The sequence below is a fragment of the Ranitomeya variabilis genome, chromosome 2 (assembly GCF_051348905.1).
Source record: "Ranitomeya variabilis isolate aRanVar5 chromosome 2, aRanVar5.hap1, whole genome shotgun sequence".
Lineage (NCBI taxonomy): Eukaryota > Metazoa > Chordata > Amphibia > Anura > Dendrobatidae > Ranitomeya > Ranitomeya variabilis.
In genome coordinates this window covers 263,536,924-263,562,910 of record NC_135233.1, presented here as the reverse complement: position 1 = coordinate 263,562,910, position 25,987 = coordinate 263,536,924, and the positions used below count along the sequence as shown (strand labels likewise).

Here is a 25,987-nt window from a genome sequence, read left to right as displayed (position 1 = left end):
TAGTCATTTGTCCTCACTTGACCCAGGTCCCTCTGTGCTTTGCTGCTTTCCAGTGCGATTCTCTGTCCGTCTTGTGTCTGCGCCTTATCCTGTCAGTCCTGGTCATCCGTCATATTCTGCTTGTCCTGTATTTCCATCATATCCAGTCCGTCCTGTGTTATCGCCATATCCAGTCCGTCCTGTGTCTCCGCCATATCCTGCCACTCCTTGGCGTCCGCCATATCCAGTCCGTCCTGTGTCTCCGCCATATGCTGCCAGTCCTGGGCGTCCGCCATATCCAGCCCGTCCTGTGTCTCCGCCATACCCTGCCTGTCCTGGGCGTCCGCCATATCCAGTCCACTGTGTTTGAGTCACTGTCACTCTGTCCTGTGTCTCCGCCTTAGCCACTTCCGCGTCTTTCCTCTCCTGCTTCCTGTTCCCCGGTATCAGCTTCTGCGGCAATAGTCTCCCTTGGGCCTGCCCCTAACGCTCCCTGTATTGGGGGTGGTCCACCAGGCCAGCTCACCCTTGGGATGAGGCACTGTGGATTACACTTATTATGGGGACACTGTGGATATCACTGTTCTTATTGGGGCACTGTGGACATCACTGTTATTATATGGGCACTGTGGATATCACTGTTCGTATTGGGGCACTGTGGATATCATTGTTATTATGGGGGCACTGTGGATATCACTGTCATTATGAGGGCACTGTGGATATCACTGTTATTATGGGGCACTGTGGATTACACTTATTATGGAGCACTATGGATATCACTGTTATTTTGGGGCACTATGGTTATCACTGTTATTATGAGGCACTGTGGATTACACTTATTATGGGGGCACAGTGGATATCACTGTTATTATTGGGCACTGTGGATATCACTGTTATTGTGGTGGCACTGAGGATATCACTGTTATTATGTGGCACTGTGGATATCACTGTTATTATGGGGCACTGTAGATATCACCGTTATTATGGGGGCACTGTAGATATCACTGTTATTAATGGGGCACTGGGGATATCACTGTTCTTATTGGGGCACTGTGGACATCACTGTTATTATATGGGCACTGTGGATATCACTGTTCGTATTGGGGCACTGTGGATATCATTGTTATTATGGGGGCACTGTGGATATCACTCTAATAATGGGGGCACTGTGGATAGGATATCACTGTTATTATGGGGGCAGCGGGGATATCACTGTTATTATGAAGCACTGTGGATATCACTGTTATTATGGGGCATTGTGAATATCACTGTAATTATGGGGGCACTGTGGATAGGATATCACTGTTGTTATCGGGGCACCGTGGATATCACTGTTATTATGAAGCACTGTGGATATCACTGTTATTATGGGGCACTGTGGATATCACTGCTACAATGGGGCACTGTGGATATCACTGTTATTATGGGGGCACTGTGGATATCACTGTTATAGTGCACTGTGGATATCACTGTTATTATAGGGCACAGTGGATATCACTGTTATTATATGACACTGTGGATATCATTGTTATTATGGGAGCACTGTGGATATCACTGTTATTATGAGGGCACAGAGGATATCACTGTTATTGTGGGGCACTGTGGATATCACTGTTATTATGGGGCACTGTGGATATCACTGTTATGGGGGCACTGTGGATATCACTGTTATTATGAGGGCACAGAGGATATCACTGTTATTGTGGGGCACTGTGGATATCACTGTTATTATGGGGCACTGTGGATATCACTGTTATGGGGGCACTGTGGATGTCACTGTTGTTATGGGGCACTGTGGACATCACTTATTATGGGGCACTGTGGACATCACTGTTATTATGGGGCACTGTGGATATCACTCTTATTATGGGGGCACTGAGGATATCACTGTTATAGGGCACTGTGGATATCACTGTTATTATAGGGCACAGTGGATATCACTGTTATTATGGAGCACAGTAGATATCACTGTTATTATGGGGGCACTGTGGATATTACTGTTATTATGGTGCACTGTGGATATCACCCTTATTATGGGACACAGTGAATATCAATGTTATTATGGGGCACTCTGGATATCACTGTTATTATGGGGCACAGTGAATATCAATGTTATTATGGGGCACAGTAGATATCACTGTTATTATGGGGGCACTGTGGATATTACTGTTATTATGGTGCACTGTGGATATCACCCTTATTATGGGACACAGTGAATATCAATGTTATTATGGGGCACTCTGGATATCACTTTTATTATGGGGGCACTGTGGATATCACTGTTAATATGGGGCACGGTGGATATCACTGTTATTATGGGGGCACTGTGGATATCAATGTCATTATGGGGCACTGTGGATATCACTGTTATTATGGGGGCACTGTGGATATCACTGTTAATATGGGGCATGGTGGATATCACTGTTATTATGGGGGCACTGTGGATATCAATGTTATTATGGGGCACTGTGGATATCACTGTTATTAAGTGGCACTGTGGATATCACTGTTATATGGCACTGTTGATGACACTTATTATGGGTACACTGTGGATGACTCTTATGGGGGCACTGGTGTCGCTGGTATTGTGGCGGCACTGTGGGTATCAATGTTTTAAGGGGACACTGTGGATGTCGTTCTTATGGGGACAGTGTGGATGACACTTATGAAGGCACTGTGGAAGTTGCAGTTATTATAGAGACACTGGATATCACTGTTCTTGTGGGAGCATAGTGGATGTCATTATTACGGAGGCATTATGGATGTCACTGTTATTATGGGAGCACTGTGGTTGACACTTATTATGGGAGCTTTGTGGATGACAGTTATAGGGGCACTGTAGATGACACTTATGGAGGCACTGTGGATGACACTAATGGGGGCACTGTGGATGACACTAATGGGGGCACTGTGGATGACACTAATTGGGGCACTGTGGATGACACTTATTATTGGGGCACTGTGGATGACACTTATTATAGGGGCACTGTGGATGACACTTATTATAGGGGCACTGTGGATGACACTTATTATTGGGGCACTGTGGATGACACTTATTATAGGGGCACTGTGGATGACACTTATTATAGGGGCACTGTAGATGACACTTATTATAGGGGCACTGTAGATGACACTTATTATAGGGGCACTGTAGATGACACTTATTATTGGGGCACTGTGGATGACACTTATTATAGGGGCACTGTAGATGACACTTATTATTGGGGCACTGTGGATGACACTTATTATAGGGGCACTGTAGATGACACTTATTATGGAGGCACTGTAGATGACACTTATTATAGGGGCACTGTAGATGACACTTATTATGGGGGCACTGTAGATGACACTTATTATGGAGGCACTGTAGATGACACTTATTATGGGGGCTCTGTAGATGACACTTATTATGGAGGCACTGTAGATGACACTTATGGGGGCACTGTGGATGACAATTATGGGGGGTACTCTCAATTACACTGATGGGCCCTCTGGTGACTTTTAGTCACTTGTGTCTCTCTTCTCGAACAGTGATACAGATATGTACCCCAGTTGCGCTGTGCATACGTTACACTGTGTCAGGACCATTTCATCACTGATCAGCCCCTTTCCCGTCACTGACGACTGACTGACCAGTCATGTGACCTGGGCAGAGAAATACTGAGACCCGGGGCAAAGTACTGCAGTTTGCAGTCAGCAGTCCAGAGGCTGCAGACACTCCAGTGACCACATCCCTGCAGCCCAGAGACCGGCTACCATGCTTCTTCTCTGCATAGCCGTACTCCTCACTCTTTATGGACGCGGCTTTAGCCAGGAGCAGACGTGAGTCAGAACCCTGCAGTCCTCCGGGGACGGAGTGTGATCAGATAAGGAGCGTACAATCCGTCAGCATCTGATGAGCAATTGGAGCAGAGATTGCACAGATATCTGTGATCGCACTCTGGTCTCTTCTGATCATATGCTTAGATTGGATTGGACAAAGGATCATTAGACATCCGGACCAAACTTCTCACAACTTTGAGTATTGATCAGATTCTTCACATCTAAGGGTTTGTTACAGTGTATCAGTGTTTACCTTTTGTGGTATCTTGCAGGTACCTGGTGATGGGTCCCCGAATGTGGCGGGTCGGCGCACAGGAGACGGTGCTTATCCAGGCCTTCGGATACAAGGAGAATCTCCTCATCACAATCTCGTTACTTAGTTATCCCGATAAACAGAAAACATTCTCCACTGAAAGCCTGGAGCTGAACAGTGACAACAACTACCAGGGACGGGTGACCCTGCGGGTGAGTGCGGGGAAGGGACGAAGCACAGGTGAGCGCACAGGGAGGGGCCTACAGGCAGTATAATGGCCCCACACCTCTCTACACATTGTTTAAAGGCTGCTGCTAGCTCTCCAAATAATATAATGGACCTTTCACAATCCTTCACACTGTATAATTGCTTGCATACAGTATAATGGACCTCAAATAGCCATCAATAAAGTAGAAAGGCTTCCTCATAGCCTTCTAAATATTATAATGGCCCCCACATAGCCCTTCAAATAGTATAATGGCCCCCACATAGCTTTCTGTAACTATAATGGGAACCACATTGCCTTCCATATAGTATAATGCAGCCCCATAGTCCTCCATATGGTATAATGGGCTCCCCATTGTCCTCCATATAGTATAATGCACTCCCCATAGTCTTCCATATAGTATAATGCAGCCCCATAGTCCTCCATATAGTATAATGCACTCCCCATAGTTCCTCATATAGTATAATGCACCCCCATGGTCCTCCATATAGTATGATGCAACCTCATAGTCCTCCATATGATATAATGGGTCCTACATAGTCCTCCATATAGTATAATGTACATAGTCCTACGCATAGTTTGATGCCCCGCCATAGTCCTTCATATATAATACACCACCCAAAGTCCTTCATATATAATTAACTCCCATATTCCTCCATAAAGTGTACTACACCTCCATAAATAATGCACAGCCAATAGTCCTCCATATAATAATCTACAGCCCATTGTCCTTCATACAGTATAATGCACCCCATAGTCTTTCATATAGTATATTACACTCCCATAATCCTTCATATAATATAATGCACACCTCAAAGTCCTCCATATGGTATAATGCACCCCATAGTCCTCTACATAGTATAATTCACCCCCCATAGTCCTCCATATAGTATAACACACTCTATAGTCCTCCATATATAACTACCCCCATATTCTTCCATATAGTATAATGCACCTCCATATATAATGCACAGCCCATAGTCCTCCATATTAGTATAATTCACAGCCCATATCCTTCATATAATATAATGCATAGCCCATAGTCCTTTATATAGCATAATGTACAGTCCATGGTCCTTCATACAGTATAATGCACAGTGTATTGTTCTCCATATAGTATAGTGCACAACCTTTTGACCTCCATATAGTATAATGCACAACCCATAGTCCTCTAAAATATTTATTTAATTTTATATAGCTCCAACATATTCCACAGCACTTTACAATTGGGACATGTACAGACAATACATTCAATACAATGTAAGACAGTACATTAGGAGTGGGGGCCCTGCTTGCAAGCTTACAATATGCAAGGAAATTACGAGGGACACATCAGATGAAAACTGCAGGTTATTTCAGATCCAGCAATTGTAATAAATAGTGATTTTCATATAAAGCGTGTTTAAGTGCAATTATCAGGTACAGTCAGGGCTGCCACTAGAAATTTCGGGGCCCCATACTGGCAACATTTTCGGGGCCCCCTTGAGACTCCGCCCAGGCTCCACCCCAGCCCCGCCTCCACCCCTCAAACTGTCCACAGTCCCACCTCTCTCTCTTGGAAAAACTCCACTTCTCATCTATCGCACATTAACAGTTCCCATCACCAGATCACACATACAGTATAGCCGGCAGCTTTTGTTTTGGCCAAAAGATTTTTTAAGCCACCACCATAACACGGTAGACACTTTTGGCTGGGCCCTACTCTACTGTAACCTACTAAATATTTGTTAAAATATGCAATACAATTTAGGTACGGTATATTTTGATTTATTTATCAATTTTTAAAATGACCAATAATATCACATACAAGGAACAAATACAACACCATGACCAGACCACATATTACCACCAGTGACTGAATAATATCACATACAAGGAACAAATACCACCGCACCATGACCAGACCACATATTACCACCACATAGTGACTGAATACAATACTGATCAATAATAAAAAAAACACAATACTAATATCACCATCAGTGCCATTATACACAGGAGATGTGTACTTAGTATGCAGTGTCTGTGTACAGGTTATACAGTGATCACCGGTGACATTATACACAGGAGCTCTGTATATAGTATACAGTGTATAGTGTCAGTGTATAGGTAACACTGACTCACCAGTGACGTCTCTAGGTGAAGTCCTTCATCTTTCATCCAGCACAGACCGCCATCACTTCATCCAGCCAGGACTTGTCTCTGCAGGAAATAACAGTTATCTCGAGCTCCTCTTGCAGAACACATTACTTAATTTTTTCGAACTTCTACATTACACCACATGAAGAAAAAAAGGCGACATAGTGTCACTCTACACAGTAACAGGACCGCCCCCCCATTTAAAAGTGTCCTCAAAAAATAAAATAAATACATCACTGCAGTAATAATATTCCTTAATTAGCCCCTTTGGTAATAATAATATCCCCCACCCTGGCCCCATGTGTCTCATTCCTGGCTCCAGCCATATGTTCACCCATCCTGCCCTCATGAGTATCCATCCTGCCCCATATGATCTCCCCATCCTGCCCCATCTGTTTCCATTGTATCCATCCTGTCCCATGATCCTGCACGATCTGTCTCCAACCCTGCTCCATCTGTCTCCAATCATGCCCCATGTCTTTCATCCTGCACCGTGTGTCCAATCATACCGTGTATCTCCGTTCTGCCCCGTGTCTCCAATCATGCCTGTATCTCCATTCTGCCCCCTATGGCTCCAATAATGCCCCCATGTCTCCAATCATGCCCCATGTGTTTCCATTCTGCCCCATCTGTCTCCAGTCATGCCCTGTATCTCCATTCTGCCCTGGTGTCTAGCATTCTGCCCCTGTATCCAGCATTCTGCCCGTGTCTCATAGTCTGCCCCTTGTGTCTCTCAGTCTGCCCGCGTCCAGCATTCTGCCCCTCGTGTCCAGCATTCTGCCCCCCATGTCCAGCAGTCTGCCCCCCGTGTCCAGCAGTCTGCCCCCCGTGTCCAGCAGTCTGCCCCCCGTGTCCAGCAGTCTGCCCCCCATGTCCAGCAGTCTGCCTCAGCGTGTCCAGCAAGTCTGCCCTGGGGCCCCCTGGATCGCCGCTCTAAAAAACCCCCAAAAAACACGATTTCTTACCTGGCCGTGCTCCTGGCGAAGCTCACTCCCTCCACGCAGGTGAAGCACGCACTCGCCGGCGGCTGACAATGACGTCAGACGCCGGCGACATGCGCACTGCAGCTCAAGTCAGCTGCCAGCCTCCGAATGGCTGGCGGCTGTTAACTATTGACGTGCGGGCCCGCACGTCAATAGCGTGCCACAGCGCCTGTAGGGGGGGCCCAGCGAGCAGATGAGACGGGGCCCGGTGCGGGCCCCCTCTGCCCACCGGGCCCCATACGCCAATCATTGGCTGTTATGCCCTGATGGCGGCCCTGGGTACAGTTATCAAGTGCATGGAGGGTGTGGAGGCAGATGAATAGGAAGGAGCAGACTATGAATAATGTTTAGAAGGAGGGAACTAGGAAAAGTTAGGTTAGTAAGTTGAGGTTATAGACTTGTTTAGAGATATGTGTTTTTAACCCCTTCACCCCCTGAGCTTTATTCGGTTTTGCATTTTCGTTTTTCGCTCCCCTTCTTCTCAGAGCAATAACTTATGGCCATGTGAGGGCTTGTTTTTCGTGGGACGAGTTGTACTTTTGAACGTCACCATTGGTTTTACCATGTCCTGTACTAGACGGGAACAAATTTCCAAGTGCGGTGAAATTGCAAAAAAAAATGCAATCCCACACTTGTTTTTTGTTTGACATTTTTACTAGGTTCACTAAATGCTAAAACTGACCTGCCATTATGATTCTCCAGGTCAGTACGAGTTCATAGACACCAAACATGTCTAGGTTCTTTTTTTATCTAAGTGGTGAAAAATAATTCCAAACTTTGTTAAGAAAAAAAAAATTGTGCCATTTCCCGTTGCGTCTCCATTTTTCGTGATCTCGGGTTGGGTGAGGGCTTATTTTTTTTACGCCGAGCTGATGTCTTCAATTATATCATTTTGGTGCAGATACGATCTTTTGATCACCCGTTATTGATTTTTAATACATTGTAACAGCGACCAAAAAACATAATTTTGGCGTTTTGACTTTTTTTCTCACTACGCCGTTTTGCGATCAAGTGAATCCTTTTTTTTATTGATAGATCAGGTGATTCTGAACGCGTTAATAGCTAACATGTGTAGGTTTGATTTTACTTTTATTGTTTTATTTTGAATGGGGCGAAAGGGGGTGATTTTAACTTTTGTATTTTTTTTTATTTTTTGTATATTTGTAAAAACATTTTTTTTTACTTTTGCCATACTTCAATAGCCTCCATAGGAGACTAGAAGCTGGCACAACTCGATCAGCTCTGCTACATAGAGGCGATAGTCAGATCGCCTCTATGTAGTATAATTGCTGACTTGCTATGAGGGCTGACCATCCAGCACTAACAACCATAGAGGTCTCCAGGTGACCTCGGGTTGTCATGCCAACACACCCACACCGGTGACCCGCGATCATGTGACGCAGGTCACTAGTGTACGTATTTACAGCATTTAATTGCCAGGAAAGCTATTTAAATACCGCTAGCTATCAGAGTTGGACAGCCACACTTAACTAGTTAATAACCGTGGGTGGATCGCGATTCCACCCGTGGCTATTGCGGGCACATGTCAGCTGTTCAAAACAGCTGACATGTCCCCGGAAAGATGTGGGTTCACCGCCGGAGCCCACATCAAAAGGGAGAGATACAGACATCAATGTACTATTATGCCCAATGTCGGTAAGGGGTTAAAGCCCATTTAAAAATGTGGGGGTTAGATATCAGTCAGATCAAGTGGGGTAATGAATTCCAGAGAACTGGTGCAGCACAAGAGAAGTTTTGGAGACGGATGTGCGGGGTTCGAATTGTGGAGGATGTTAGTCTTAGGTCAGTTTTTGAATGAAGGGAATGTGTAGGGCGATAAACAGAAATAAGGGATGAGATATAGGGCAGTGCAGAACTGTGGAGAGCTTTATGGGTGAGAGAGATGAGTTTATATTAGATTCTGTAGTGAATGGGTAACCAGTGCAGTAACTTGCACAGCGTGGAGGCATCGCTGAAGTGGCTGGACAGAAATACGACCCCGACTGCTGCATTGAGGATGGAATGTAGAGGAGAAAGTTTAGTAAGAGGGAGACTAATCAGAAGAGAGTTGCAGTAGTCCAGACGAGAATGCAAAAGAGCGATAGTAATATAGTAGAGATGTTTTTAAGATGCAGGTGACATGAGCGAGTGAATGATCAGATATAGGGAATAAAGGAAAGTTGAGTGCCAAATAGAACCCCAAGACAGCGGGCATCTCCGCCGTATAATATAATGCACTCCTCCATAGTTTTCTGTATAGTATAGTGCACTCTATAGTCCTCCATACAGTGTAATGTACCCCATAGTCCTCCATATATAATGCACCCTCATAGTCCTCCATATAGTATAATGCACCTCCATATATGATGCACAGCCCATAGTCCTCTATATTAGTATAATGCACAGCCCATATCCTTCATATAATATGATGCACAGCCCGTAGTCCTCCATATTAGTATAATACACAGCTCATATCCCTCATAAAGTATAATGCACAGCCCATAGTCATCCATGTAGTAGTATGGCCACCTTGTACTCACTGATTGCAAAAAAAATACGTACCTCTCTTCGGTCCCCTGCTGCTCAAGTCTCTGCAGGGAGCGTTCTGAAGCTGTGTCTTCACTGCTCTGCACAGCAGGCGCGATTAATTGACTTCTCAGATGTGAGGTATAATAATGGAAAAGGGAGTTCTCTGCTCCCTCTTTTATCATTGCTTTTAATTGTATCAGCATCCGCAATGCTGATACAGCTGAAAGTGTGATGCCGGGCGTAGTAGTCTGGAGTCGGGGCCCCATAGCAGCCGTGTGATCTGCCGCCATTGACCGTATGCCCCTGGGCGGAGCACACGCGAACATAGGGGAGGGGCTAGGGACGGCTCCAGGTTTTTGAGGGCCCCAGCAGAAAGAGTCTCAGTGGCCCCCCCTCTTAACACATACCACGATTCATGATGCACAGATACAGCAGAGAAATATAGGTATAGTACAATGCCAGATTTCACTTCTTACATGAGTGATAGCTATTGTAAATTCTACAATACCATACAGCAGAGGGGCTTTATATAAGTCAACCGCTTATATGCCAATTTTTGTGACCTACTCCCTCTTCCTCAGTTACCAATAGGCATTTTATTGTTAGCTGAACTTGCTGCAAAGAAAAAACTGCATACATTGAATATGACAATTTTTTAATGGAAAACTTTTTAAAGTAAACCTTAGAAAGTATTGACGTAGAACATTTGTAAAAGTGCAAAATGTGCAGCATATAGCACAGCCACGTAGTATATAACACAGCCATGTAGTATATAACACAGCCACGTAGTATATAGCAGCCACGTAGTATATAACACAGCCACATAGTATATAGCACAGCCACGTTGTATATAGCACAGCCCACCTAGTATATAGCACATAGATGTAGTATATAGCACAGCCACGTAGTATATAACACAGCCATGTAGTATATAGCAGTGTGGGCACCATATCCCTGTTAAAAAAAAAGAATTAAAATAAAAAATAGTTATATACTCACCTTCGGATCCAGCGCAGGCCTTAGCGATGCTGCCGCAAGCTCCCGTTCCCAGTGATGCTTTGCGACAATGACCTGTGATGACGTAGTGGTCTTGCGTGATCCTATGTCATCTGGGGTCATTTCTCAAGGCATTACTGGGAACGGGAGCTGCCGGGAGCATCGCAAGGATCGGGAAGGCTGCGGGGGGAGCCGGAAGGTGAGAATAGCACGATTTTTTATTTTTTAAATTATTTTTAACATTATATCTTTTTACTATTGATGCTGCATAGGCAGCATCAATAGTAAAAAGTTGGTCACACGTCAAAATGGGCCCCCCGTCTCGCTAGGGCCCCGACACTTGCCAAGGTGCGCTGGGTGCTGACGCCGGCCCTGGGAGGGGCAGAGCACAGGTCAGCGCATGGGAAGAGCTGAGCACTGGTGAATGCAGGAGAGAAGCACAGGTGAGTGCAGGAGAGGAGCACAGGTGAGGGGCTGAACACAGGTGAAAGCAGGGGAGGGGCTGAGCGCAGCTGAGCACAGGTGAGGGTCTGAACACAGGTGAGCATGGAGGAGACACTGAACATAGGTGAGTGCGAAGGAGGGGCTTAATCCAACAGATATTAGTCAATAATTTGGGGAATTCCATCAAACATACAAAATTCTTAAATCTTATAATGCCAAAATTACATATGGACATATCACAAATGTTCAGTACAAAACAATAGAATCCGAAAGAAAATGTACTCCAGAACAAAAATTTAAAAAGATATAATTTTTATTGAACAGAAAAACACATTCGAATCACATAAAAAAGACAAGGTTTAAAAGAGTGGGAAACCACAAAATGGCACCATTACTCACTATAAAGCCATAAGGAGGCTGCACACAATAAATACATCTAACAATGGCCCTCTATCCCCAGTAAGTGGAGACACCATGCGGTCATGGTGTCCCATAAGAGAAAACACAAACATAATCTCTACAGACTAAACAAAAAAGTGCAGAAAGTATTACTTCCTAGTGGATGATGGTGCCAGCCCCAATGCACGTTTCGGTATCCGCCTTCATCCGGGGGTCGGAAGGAGGAGCTTAGCACAGGTGAGCATAGGTGAGGGGCTGAATACAGGTGAGAGCGGGGGGAGGGGCTGAGCACAGGTGAGGGGCTAAACACAAGTGAGCATGAAGGAGAGGCTGAGCATAGGTGAGTTTGGAGGAGGGGCTTAGCACAGGTGAGTGTAGAGGAGGGGCTTAGCACAGGTGAGTGTGGAGAAGGGGCTTAGCACAGGTGAGTGTGGAGAAGGGGCTTAGCACAGGTGAGTGTGGAGGAGGGGCTGAGCACAGGTGAGTGTGGAGAAGGGGCTGAGCACAGGTGAGCGTGGAAGAGGGGCTTAGCACAGGTGAGGGTGGAGGAGGGGCTGAGCACAGGTGAGTGTGGGGCAGGTGCTTAGTATAGGTGAGTATGGAGGAGGGGCTGAGCACAGGTGAGCGTGGAAGAGGGGCTGAGCACAGGTGAGCGTGGAAGAGGGGCTGAGCACAGGTGAGTGTGGAGAAGGGGCTGAGCACTGGTGAGTGTGGAGAAGATGTTTAGCATAGGTGAGCATGGAGGAGGAGCTGAGCACAGGTGAGTGTGGAGAAGTGGCTGAGCACAGGTGAGCGTGGAAGAGGGTCTGAGCACAGGTGAGCGTGGAAGAGGGTCTGAGCACAGGTGAGCGTGGAAGAGGGGTTGAGCACAGGTGAGCGTGGAAGAGGGGCTGAGCATAGTTGAGTGTGGAGGATGGGCTGAGTATAGGTGAGCATGGAAGAGCAGCTGAGCATAGTTGAGTGTGGAGGATGGCCTGAGTATAGGTGAGCGTGGAGGAGGGGCTGAGCACAGGTGAGCGTGGAAGAGAGGCTGAGCACAGGTGAGCGTGGAAGAGAGGCTGAGCACAGGTGAGCGTGGAAGAGGGGCTGAGCATAGTTGAGTGTGGAGGATGGGCTGAATATAGGTGAGGGTGGAGGAGGGGCTGAGTATAGGTGAGCGTGGAGGAGGGGCTGAGCATAGGTGGGGAGGGGCTGAGCACAGGTGAGCGTGGGGGAGGGGCTGAGTGCAGGTGAGCACGAAGGGGTGGCTGAGCACAAGTGAGCGTGGGGAAGGGGCAGAACACAGGTGATCATTTGTGAAGAGCGGAGCATGGGGAGGGGTGATGTACAAAGGACCCTATGAGTAATCATGGGGAGGGGCAATATGCAGCTCCTCATGTTATCATATTCCATAACAAGGGAATTTAATATGGGGGATACCTGTAAAGTAAGTGCCCCCTCAGACTGGTACGTGTCCATGTGTTTCCCTCTGGAGTACAGTTCTCTGTAGTGACATCTACTCTTGAGAAACCTGGGTGACAACCATACTAGTCCGTCTGGTTGTTGGCTATTGTCAAGGTCCCTTGAAACGCTTAGCTTGTGGGACTTATGGGGGTATAGGCCCATTCACTATGGTATTAGTGTCTGTTATGGTTGGTGCTTAGCGGTACTTGAGGTCATCTACAGGTCACCAATAACTGCCAGGAATAAATGCGGGAAGATGTGGTCTTTGATTTGATTGGCCCATGACTGAAAAGTGCGGGAAGATGAAAGGTTTATAAGGCCCTTCCTTGCACACTGCGGGCAGTCCGTGGGCGGCAAGTGAGAAATGTGCCGCCCTCCCCACAGCTCTCCGTCCCTCGTGTTATCTGATAGATGGAATAGATGCCGGGCCTAATGTTGGCTGGATTTGGTTCTTTTTAAAGGTAAGATAAATGAATTACTAATTGATGAATTCCTAACGGTTGTTAATTATTATTACCCTTTGTATATCGTGACCCTTACTAAATATCGCCGCCTTTATATCCAGTGAATTTTTTCGTGTCTGTATTTCGGTTAGCTCTTTATTGTCTATTGTAGAAAGAAATGAAAAGCTAGCACACAATCAATGAAGTCCACGGTGCTAGTGAACGGGATATTGAGTCCCACACGTCATCAAATTCAAAAGATCACTGCACTCGTATGGTTTTCAAATGCATAATTCCAAAAGTTTATTCAATTTGTGTCAGAGGAAAAAGGTACTTGGCGAATTGACGTTTCGGCCAACCCGTAGCCTTGTTCACAAAATCGCTGTAACAAGTAGAAGATAAAACAATGTCACTCACAGGTAAGTATATACATATTTACAATTGTACACAGAAGAAAGAAATCCATATCTCGGTGATACAATCGCCGATAGTTGGATGTATTCTATAAAGATTAACGACTAGGAATCATCTATTTAAAAAAAAACATGAATTGCTAGACACTTGAGAGGAGGAGTTGAGAGAAGGAGTTCATGTTGGATCTGGAGCAAACAATTGTGGAGGAAGAACATACCCTGTTAGAACTGTATTGCATACAAAGAAAGGACCCTTTATGTTTGGTGAGTCAAATAAAGCGATGAAGAAGCATAACCTGAAAAGAACAATATAGCACAAGGCGGCAGCAGAGCCACAGGGTCCATGGCAGAGGCGGGGGGTGGGCCTGCACCCGACACATGTATGTATAGTACATAATATAATATTGATAGTAATTCCCTCTTTAGAGCCCGGTTACTTATATCTCCACCCCAAATAGAATAGTACATCATAGAGATACTGACCTAGCAGAAGTGCTAGCGGACATAAGCCCATGCACAAAAACCGTATAAGCGGCCGGACCGAGACTTGTAGCTGCAATATATATATATATATATATATATATATATATATATATATATATACGGTACATATATATACATAAGAACAATGAGACCCAATGATATAGACTGGTTAAACTGTGGGGTATACGGAGCTATTGGAATACCTGTCCTGTGGATGCAGTCAATATTGGATGTCAGCTTGTATCCGTTCAGTATATTTAGCAGTGTCCCAGACGTAATATGAGGGTATAGTGCTATGTGCAAGGGAAGAGAAGGGGGAGTAATTATTAATTGTACCATGTCTCATATAGGGAATGGTACGGAGGACCCGTTATAATACCTATTCAAGGTATTAGTACCTGTGTCACCAATTAATGCAGGGGACCACCCAAATGCTGGCCACTGGTAGTAGAGGTGTCTCCTCTGTATATTAGGAAATGCTGCCTGTAGATACAGGATTAATGCACCTGTGTAAAAGGGATGGTGATATGAGCTAAAGGGTTCATAAGGATGAAGTTATACTTATCAGATTATTATGCTGTAATCTCACGTCCTGGTCCTGTGTGCAGGTCAGAAGCAAGCGTTGGTGGCATAGTGGAGGAAGCCGACACAGTCCTGTGTCACGGCGGTGAGGCAGCTCGGTGTGTTCAGTGAGGACCGGCGTTTTATCTGTTTCCCCAGCCGGTCCTATGGAGGTCTATGAAAGTTTCCACTGCATGATTTGATTTGGGTGGGGTAAAAGTACTAGGGTTCCTTAAGCCTAGTGTGCCTATGGTAATGCCGGTTTCTTCCCTCTGGCTAGGTGTAGTGCCCAACCTATTGGTTACTGGAATAGGTAATTCGTTGAAATGTACCTTAAGTCTTATATTTCTGTAAAATCGTTACAGATCCTTTTCAAGTTGAAAAGAATCCCACTTGGGAGTAGGGCAGAAAGATAATCCCATGTTCAAGACTTTGAGCTCTAGAGGAGAAAGGGTGTAATCAGAAATATTTACCACAGAGTTTGGTCTCCTACCTGAGATCTCAGCGTCATGTGTCGATCCACGTTTCTTCTTCCTTCCCCTCCTTGTGGGCGCGCGGTTTGTCCTAAAAAACGCGGTCCTATTGCTTGGGCCCCACCAGTTTCGCTGCCGGATCCCGCAGATGATCCCCCAGCAATTGTGTAACCAATTTATTACATAGGAGGTTTCATCCTCAAGTACAAAAAGTTGTAACCCATCTTATCAACCCCCCATTTTATTTTTTATTTTTTATTTATTTTTTCAGTTTATATTCATTTTTTCATTTTATTAGTCCATTTTCATTTTCTTTATTGCATTACTTTTATTTCATTTCTTTTCTTTGACTTTTTCCTTATTTTCTTCATTAAGGTTTGGACTCCTACCATAATATTATACTGTATCTCATGTGATTGTTGTATATTCATGACTGTGATGTGTCCACTCATGCAGCCTGGTGCCCTACAAGGTTTACATTGCTTTGCACTCCCATACAAGGTCCATTTGCATTTAGCATACTTTCTCTCTCATATCAAAAGAAAAAAAGGGGGGGCACACTGTGAATTATTCAGACAACAGACGCTGATGTTCCCCCATTATGCACAGCATACTAGCATAGACCAGTAGGGTCACACGGTATGATACACGAGCGCTAAGTATTCACATCCAGACCCACACTCGATTCTGCCTACACAGCCCGATCAGTGTACAGACACAGGCGCTGTGAACCAGCGTCCTGCCAAGTGTGGTGTGCGCAGGCGTCGCTTTGCCTGTCCACACACAGGGAGGAAACTCTCATGCGCAGGCGCCGGCTCTGTAAACAGATGCAGGCGCTGCATACCAGCACTCTTACATATGTGATGTGCGCAGGCGCCGCTCTTCCTGCCCACACATAGCGAGGGAACTCTAATGCGCAGGCGCCGGCGTCCCCTCGCACTTCCGGTCATAGGACCGGCTGGGGAAACAGATAAAACGCCGGTCCTCACTGAACACACCGAGCTGCCTCACCGCCGTGACACAGGACTGTGTCAGCTTCCTCCACTACGCCACCAACGCTTGCTTCTGACCTGCACACAGGACCAGGACGTGAGATTACAGCATAATAATCTGATAAGTATAACTTCATCTTTATGAACCCTTTAGCTCATATCACCATCCCTCTTACACAGGTGCATTAATCCTGTATCTACAGGCAGCATTTCCTAATATACAGAGGAGACACCTCTACTACCAGTGGCCAGCATTTGGGTGGTCCCCTGCATTAATTGGTGACACAGGTACTAATACCTTGAATAGGTATTATAATGGGTCCTCCGTACCATTCCCTATATGAGACATGGTCCAATTAATAACACAGGTCAACAAAAAAAAAAATTTTTTCTGGTGTCCAAAATATTTTAATGAATTTGGGGTATTTTTGGGGTGCTGATTCTGAATATGCTATCAGTTTTGCCAGATTGGCTCAAGTTTTTGACATTTTTGGTATCTTATTTATAGCACTTGTTGGTAAATGCGACGCATCATCTCATTAATTTCTTTGGATTAGTACTTGAACTGAGCAGTTCTCAATATAGTTTTGTGTTAATTAGTGTTCTAAAAGTTTGTTCATAGCTTGATTTTTGCACTAACTTTATGTTGTTGTCTGTTTTCCAGTGAAAAGCATGAACTCATCAAGAAGAAGTTGTCTTAACGATCCAGACTCATTCTGTTACATTTGTGGTGAATACACACTGCCAAAACATAGAAGAAACATAACAGACTTCGTAAAAAAAGTGTATTTTGCCTATTTTGGGGTTATGCTTGGGGACCAAGACAAGTTTTGGGCACCACACATAGTGTGCAAAGCATGTATCGAATTATTACGAAAATGGAGCAAAGGACAAAGAAAAAGCTTCAAATTTGGTGTTCCAATGGTGTGGAGAGAGCCAAAAAATCATCATGATGACTGTTATTTATGGTAAACACAGGTACAGGCACATCTTCACAATGAGGGACAGGCCTTCTTGCAGATTCCATGTTACTCCCATTTTCGTTTCTTATGCTTATTGAATCCTTGCACTTGCACTGCACAGAAATAACAGTCATCATGATGATTTTTTGGCTCTCTCCACACCATTGGAACACCAAATTTGAAGCTTTTTCTTTGTCCTTTGCTCCATTTTCGTAATAATTCGATACATGCTTTGCACACTATGTGTGGTGCCCAAAACCTGTCTTGGTCCCCAAGCATAACCCCAAAATAGGCAAAATACATTTTTTTTACGAAGTCTGTTATGTTTCTTCTATGTTTTGGCAGTGTGTATTCACCACAAATGTAACAGAATGAGTCTGGATCGTTAAGACAACTTCTTCTTGATGAGTTCATGCTTTTCACTGGAAAACAGACAACATAAAGTTAGTGCAAAAATCAAGCTATGAACAAACTTTTAGAACACTAATTAACACAAAACTATATTGAGAACTGCTCAGTTCAAGTACTAATCCAAAGAAATTAATGAGATGATGCGTCGCATTTACCAACAAGTGCTATAAATAAGATACCAAAAATCTCAAAAACTTGAGCCAATCTGGCAAAACTGATGACATATTCAGAATCAGCACCCCAAAAATACCCTAAATTCGATGAAATATCTTTGGCACCAAAAATGCTGTTGACCAGTGTAATTACTCCCCCTTCTCTTCCCTTGCACATAGCACTATACCCTCATATTACGTCTGGGACACTGCTAAATATACTGAACGGATACAAGCTGACATCCAATATTGACTGCATCCACAGGACAGGTATTCCAATAGCTCCGTATACCCCACAGTTTAACCAGTCTATATCATTGGGTCTCATTGTTCTTATGTGTATATATATATATATATATATATATATATATATATATATATTGCAGCTACAAGTCTCGGTCCAGCCGCTTATACGGTTTTTGTGCATGGGCTTATGTTCGCTAGCACTCCTGCTAGGTCAGTATCTCTATGATGTACTATTCTATTTGGGGTGGAGATATAAGTAACCGGGCTCTAAAGAGGGAATTACTATCAATATTATATTATGTACTATATATACATGTGTCGGGTGCAGGCCCGCCCCCCGCCTCTGCCATGGACCCTGTGGCTCTGCTGCCTCCTTATGCTATATTGTTCTTTTCAGGTTATGCTTCTTCATCGCTTTATTTGACTCACCAAACATAAAGGGTCCTTTCTTTGTATGCAATACAGTTCTAACAGGGTATGTTCTTCCTCCACAATTGTTTGCTCCAGATCCAACATGAACTCCTTCTCTCAACTCCTCCTCTCAAGTGTCTAGCAATTCATGTTTTTTTTTAAATAGATGATTCCTAGTCGTTAATCTTTATAGAATACATCCAACTATCGGCGATTGTATCACCGAGATATGGATTTCTTTCTTCTGTGTACAATTGTAAATATGTATATACTTACCTGTGAGTGACATTGTTTTATCTTCTACTTGTTACAGCGATTTTGTGAACAAGGCTACGGGTTGGCCGAAACGTCAATTCGCCAAGTACCTTTTTCCTCTGACACAAATTGAATAAACTTTTGGAATTATGCATTTGAAAACCATACGAGTGCAGTGATCTTTTGAATTTTATTGTCTATTGATTTGGGCCTTGTGCCTCCGTGACGGGTGATATAAGCTCAGAGGCCGCGCCGCGATCACATCTCTGGTGACTCTTCCCATAGATACGTCCCAATGATTTCCCCCGGAAGGACGGCGCCACGCAGTTTGTGTGTTTGCGGGCTCACACCAGTTCATTCACCAAGGAGGAGCGCGTTCCCGTCTCACATCACAACGGTTTCCTGTTCATCCAGAGCGATAAGCCTGTGTACACCCCCGACCAGTCTGGTAATGTCGTCCCACCTGACTACACGTGATCACCCACCCGCGCGATGCTCCTCATCTCATCGCCTTCTCTCCACAGTGAAGGTTCGGATCTACTCCATGGACGAAGAACTGAGACCGGCACGCAGAGCCGTCACTGTCACCTTCAAGGTCAGCAATAGTCACCTCCAACCTCCAAACTCTGCCCCAGTGAGCGCAATGTCAGCGAGCCGGGCAGAAGCTCTAAACTTAAAGGGATTGTCCCATGATGCATATGGGGCTAAAGGAGCCGGCTGACCCTGGACAATTCCTCTAATTCAATAGTGATCGCAGCTCTGGAAGTGACTGGAGGATACGACATGATGTAACAGCAGAATAGTGACTGCAGGTCCGGAGGTGACTGGAGGATAAGACATGACTCAGCAGCAGAATAGTGATTGCAGCTCTGGATGTCACTGGAGGATAAGACATGACTCGCCAGCAGAATAGTGATTGCAGCTCTGGAGGTGACTAGAGAAAAAAACATGATGTAACAGCATAATAGTGACTGCAGCTCTGGAGGTGACAAAAGGATAAGACATGATGTAACAGAAGAATAGTGATTGCGGCTCTGGAGGTGACTGGAGGATAAGACATGATGTAATAGAAGAATAGTGATTGCAGCTCTGAAGGTGACTGGAGGATAAGACATGATGTAGTAGAAGAATAGTGACTGCAGCTCCGTAGGTGACTAGAGGATAAGACATGGTGTAATAGAAGATTAGTAACTGCAGCTCCGTAGGTGACTGGAGGATAAGACATGATGTAATATAAGATTAGTGACTGCAGCTCTTGAGGTGGCTTGAGGATAAGACATTATTTAATAGAAGAATAGTGATTGCAGCTCTGGAGGTGACTAGAGGATAAGACATGATGTAATAGAAGAATAGTGACTGCAGCTCTGGAGGTGACTAGAGGATAAGACCTGATGTGACAGCAGAATAGTGACTGCAGCTCTGGAGGTGGCTGGAGGATAAGACCTGATGTAACAGCAGAATAGTGACTGCAGCTCTGAAGGTGACTAGAGGATAAGACCTGATGTAACAGCAGAATAGTGACTGCAGCTCTGGAGGTGACTGCAGAATAAGACCTGATGTAACATAAGAGCACAGAGACCAGGGTGAGCTCAGTTTGGGGGTGTTCTGGTTTGGTCACCGACCCTAGAATTGTTCTTCTGTTTTCTATGAAGGATCCGGATGAGGTGAAGATGGACGTGATAACGCAGCAGGATGCCACCGGCATCATCTCCTTCCCTGACTTCAAAATCCCTGCCAACCCCAAGTATGTGGTTCACCGACCCCATCTGCCGCTGACTCGGAGGACTGAGATTTCTGATTGCCACCATCTTGAATTGACAATCAGACACCTAAAGTTTCTCCAAACCTCTGCTTGCTATCAGTGAATTGATGGCCACTCGTTGCGGTGCCATGCAGCTGTGTGAGCTGGACGAGCTCTGAGCTTTCACCCTCGGGATGGAAATAATGGTTCTATTCACTGATAGCAAGCTGGACACTGTATGGTGATGGACTGGCCCTTTAAATGTTTCTTTGTGTTTCTAATTCTTGAGCATAATTCTCCATTGTTGTCTTCAGATTTGGGACGTGGAAGATTGAAGCCGCATACAGCGCAGATTACACAACATCTACAATGGCGGCATTTGACGTGAAGGAATACGGTATTTATCATTCTCCATTACACGCGATGCGCGCGGCCAGCAGCGAATCACCACCATTTCTACATTTCAGTGCTGCCGAGATTCTTTGTCACCATCGTACCATCACAGAACTTCATATCGTATGACACGTTTGACGCATTCACGATCACAGTGAAAGCAAAGTAAGTGACCCCTCGACTACAAGGCAAGCAGGCGCAGATTATAATTGGCGTACTAGAGCATGGGTGGCAAATGGCATTCATACTGGGGTTCTTGGGAAGGAACATTCACATTAATGCCATTCTGTACAGACTCAGAGTGGTATTTTCCTGATACAGAGCTCCAAACCCTCAGCTCTGCTATATACAGCCATAGAGATAAATGATGACCTTGTACTTCCAGCTGCCTCCATTAGGCAGAGCTCCTACCAAAGGACTCCATGTGCAGGGAGCTCCCCCTAGTGGTAGCTGTATATACATCTAAGTGTAAGGTGCTCCCTCTTGTGGTGGCTGTATATACATATACGTGAAGGGCGCCCCTGGTGGTTGTTGTATATACATCCATGTGCAGGGAGTTCCCCCTAGTGATGGCTGTATATACATCCATTTGCAGGAGGTAAATCCTAGTGATTGTGTACATACAGTTGCTTCTCACAAAATTAGAATATCATCAAAAAGTAAACTTGTCAGTTCTTCAATACGAAAAGTGAAACTCATATTATAGAGAGTCATTACAAACAGAGTGATCTATTTCAAGTGTTTACTTCTGTTAATGTTGATGATTATGGCTTACAGCCAATGAAAACCCAAAAGTCATTATCTCAGTAAATTAGAATACTTTATAACACCAGCTTGAAAAATGATTTTAAAATCCGAAATGTTGGCCTACTGAAATGTATGTTCGGTAAATGCACTCAATGCTTGGTTGGGGCTCCTTTTGCATCAGTTACTGATCAATGCCACGTGGCATGGAGGATATCAGCCTGTAGCACTGCTGAGGTGTTATGGAAGCCCAGGTTGCTTTGATAGCAGCCTTCAGCTGGTCTGCATTGTTGGGTCTGGTGTCTCATCTTCCTCTTGACAATACTCCATAGATTCTCTATGGGGTTAAGGTCAGGCGAGTTTGCTGGCCAATCAAACACAGTGATACTGTTGTTTATAAACCAGGTATTGGCACTTTTGGCAGTGTGGACAGGTGCCAAGTCCTGCTGGAGAATGACATTTCCATCTCCATAAAGCTTGTCTGCAAATGGAAGCATGAAGGGCTCTAAAATTTCCTGATAGATGGCTGCGCTGACTTTGGTCTTGATAAAACACAGTGGACCTACACCAGCAGATGACATGGCTCCCCAAACCATCACTGATTGTGGAAACTTCACACTAGACCTCAAGCAGCTTGGATTGTGACTAGTGTTGAGCGATACTTTCCGATATCGGAAAGTATCAGTATCGGAAAGTATCGGCCGATACCGTCAAAATATCGGATCCAATCCGATACCGATACCCGATCCCAATGCAAGTCAATGGGACGAAAATATCTTTAGAAGCCGTAGGGAGGGGAGTGAGAGGCGAGGATATGCACTGCGCATGGCCACGGATCCCAGGCCCGCGGTGGGATTGCATTACACGACACCGCGAGGCTGAATCTCGGACAGCGCACCCAAACAGGCGCAGCCAGCCTGACAGCAAATGATGTCAGAAGACGGGCAGCGCGAAATGTGTGCATGGCCAAGGGGTAACCTAACAGCGCAGGCTCCGGGACAGATTCAAACAACGCTGAGGAGGCGGCGCACGGCGCCAAGGGGGTAAAATTGACGGCTGTGCTGCGTCACATGACAAAGGAAAGTTCCACCTACCGGACGGTTGAACGCTGTGAGGGGACACATTTCATAAGTGTTAGGTTCAGCATCTGCAAGGAGCACCACGAAAAGAGGCACTTTTTCCCTTTGCATCATTACTGCTGCACAAGGTGGCTCCTTCAGTAACAAACGCCTGGGGGGGGGGGACAGGTTCCCTTAAATTTAACTTGTTGTGCCTGCGTGGCGGTCGCAGTACACGTTGCCGTATACACAGCAGGGGAACAGCTGGCGGTGCTGAACCCCACTAACACATTGGCGAGGTGTTTGGCTCTGTGCGTACAGCACTTCTGGACGGCAACTGGCGGTGTTGGAGCCCAGGGACAGGTGGAGGAGGAGGAGGTTGGAGGAGGTAGGAGGGATTGCCACACACACAGCAGGGGAACAGCTGACGTTACTGAACCCCAATAACAGAGGAGCGACTGTTGACTGTGCGTACAGCACTTCTGGACGGCAACTGGCGGTGTTGGAGCCCAGGGACAGGTGGAGGAGGAGGAGGTTGGAGGAGGTAGGAGGGATTGCCACACACACAGCAGGGGAACAGCTGACGTTACTGAACCCCAATAACAGAGGAGGGACTGTTGACTGTGCGTACAGCACTTCTGGACGGCAACTGGCGGTGTTGGAGCCCAGGGACAGGTGGAGGAGGAGGAGGTTGGAGGAGGTAGGAGGGATTGCCACACACACAGCAGGTGAACAGCTGACGTTACTGAACCCCAATAACAGAGGAGGGACTGTTGACTGTGCGTACAGCACTTCTGGACGGCAACTGGCGGTGTTGGAGCCCAGGGACAGGTGGAGGAGGAGGAGGTTGGAGGAGGTTGGAGGAGGTAGGAGGGATTGCCACACACACAGCAGGGGAACAGCTGACGTTACTGAACCCCAATAACAGAGGAGCGACTGTTGACTGTGCGTACAGCACTTCTGGACGGCAACTGGCGGTGTTGGAGCCCAGGGACAGGTGGAGGAGGAGGAGGTTGGAGGAGGTTGGAGGAGGTAGGAGGGATTTCCACACACACAGCAGGGGAACAGCTGACGTTACTGAACCCCAATAACAGAGGAGCGACTGTTGACTGTGCGTACAGCACTTCTGGACGGCAACTGGCGGTGTTGGAGCCCAGGGACAGGTGGAGGAGGAGGAGGTTGGAGGAGGTTGGAGGAGGTAGGAGGGATTGCCACACACACAGCAGGGGAACAGCTGACGTTACTGAACCCCAATAACAGAGGAGCGACTGTTGACTGTGCGTACAGCACTTCTGGACGGCAACTGGCGGTGTTGGAGCCCAGGGACAGGTGGAGGAGGAGGAGGTTGGAGGAGGTTGGAGGAGGTAGGAGGGATTGCCACACACACAGCAGGGGAACAGCTGACGTTACTGAACCCCAATAACAGAGGAGCGACTGTTGACTGTGCGTACAGCACTTCTGGACGGCAACTGGCGGTGTTGGAGCCCATGGACAGGTGGAAAAGCAGAGGAACACAATGTAGGCCGAAGCCTGAGAAAGTCGAAAGGGAACCTTTAACCCCCCCCCAAGGCGTTTGTAGCTGAAAGAGCCAGCTTGTGCAGCTCAAAAGATGCAAAAGGAAAAGGTGGCTCTTTTCATCATGCTCCTTGCAAACACAGAACTAAACACTTATAAAATGTGTCCCCTGCAACCGTAAAACCGTCCCGGAGGTGGGACTTTCCTTCGTAATGTGACGCAGCACAGCCGTCATTCCTACCCCCCCGGCGCCGCGCACCGGCTCCTCAGCGTTGTTTGATTCCGTCCCGGAGCCTGCGCTGTTATGTTATCCCGTGGCCAGGCACACTTAGCGCTGCCCGTCTTCTGGCATCATTTGGTGTCAGGATGGCTGCGCCTGTGCGGCCGCGCTGGCCGAGAGCCCGCCTCGCAGTGTCTTCTGATTTAATCCCACTGGGGGCCTGGGATCCATGGACATGCGCAGTGCATATCCTCGCCTCTCACTCCCCTCCCTACGGCTTCTTAAGACTGTGCGGTGTCACGGCCGTGGCATGCTATTAGGGACCAGCTGACACCGAACAATCTGAAGAAGCCATAGGGAGATGAGTGAGAGGTGGAGGTTCAGATATGCACTGCGCATGTCCAGGGATCCCAGGCCCCCAGTGGGATTAAATCAGAAGACACTGCGAGGCGGGCTTTCTGCCAGCGCGGCCGCACAGGCGCAGCCATCCTGACACCAAATGATGCCAGAAGACGGGCAGCGCTAAGTGTGCCTGGCCACGGGATAACATAACAGCGCAGGCTCCGGGACGGAATCAAACAACGCTGAGGAGCCGGTGCGCGGCGCCGGGGGGGTAGGAATGACGGCTGTGCTGCGTCACATTACGAAGGAAAGTCCCACCTCCGGGACGGTTTTACGGTATCAGTGGACACATTTTATAAGTGTTAAGTTCTGCGTGTGCAAGGAGCTAAACAAAAATAGCTACCTTTTCCTTGTGCAGCATTACTGCTGCACAAGGTGGCTCTTTCAGTAACAAACGCCTTGGGGGGGGGGGGGACAGATTCCCTTACATTTCAGTTGTTGTGTCAGCGTGGCGGTCGCATGACACATTGCCGGCTACACAGCTGGGGATCAGCTGACGTTACTGAAACCCAATAACACTGGGTCGTATGTTTTGACTGTGCAGACGGCACTTCTGAGCCTCAACTGGCGGTGTTGGAGCCCAGGAATTTAAGTTCAGGTGGTAGAAAGATGAACACAACAGGAGACCTGGATAACGTATACAGTGACCTAATTATTTAATCAGGAGGAGGAGTGGCAAATTCCTGCGAGATCCAGGCCTTGTTCATTTTCAGGAAAGTAAGCCGGTCAACGTTATCGGAGGATAGTCGCATGCGACGGTCAGTTAGTACACCACCTGCAGCACTAAAGACACGTTCCGATAATACACTGGCCGCAGGGCAAGACAGCACCTCCAATGCATACTGGCTTAGCTCTGGCCATGTATCCAGCTTTGAGACCCAAAACTTGAAAGGGGAAGA

The 25,987-nt window shown here is 46.3% G+C and overlaps 1 protein-coding gene and 1 long non-coding RNA gene across 3 annotated transcripts in view; one reads left to right on the top strand and one right to left on the bottom strand.

Annotated features, from left to right (window-relative positions):
* LOC143805471 (uncharacterized) overlaps positions 1-4,160 on the bottom strand; it is a 68,923-nt gene extending 64,763 nt beyond the window's left edge. The window contains exon 1 of the long non-coding RNA XR_013221252.1: positions 4,055-4,160. This is a non-coding gene — a long non-coding RNA (uncharacterized LOC143805471). The remainder of the gene's footprint in view (positions 1-4,054) is intronic.
* LOC143805460 (complement C5-like) overlaps positions 3,668-25,987 on the top strand; it is a 112,808-nt gene continuing 90,488 nt past the window's right edge. Inside the window, exons 1-7 of one of the 2 annotated variants that reach the window (XM_077284852.1) lie at positions 3,668-3,801; positions 4,074-4,266; positions 19,301-19,463; positions 19,540-19,610; positions 20,668-20,759; positions 21,071-21,153; positions 21,224-21,314. In XM_077284852.1, the coding sequence (XP_077140967.1) occupies positions 3,737-3,801; positions 4,074-4,266; positions 19,301-19,463; positions 19,540-19,610; positions 20,668-20,759; positions 21,071-21,153; positions 21,224-21,314 (758 nt within the window). In that variant the 5' untranslated portion in view covers positions 3,668-3,736. The remainder of the gene's footprint in view (positions 3,802-4,073; positions 4,267-19,300; positions 19,464-19,539; positions 19,611-20,667; positions 20,760-21,070; positions 21,154-21,223; positions 21,315-25,987) is intronic. The other variant, XM_077284851.1, reaches the window with a different exon arrangement.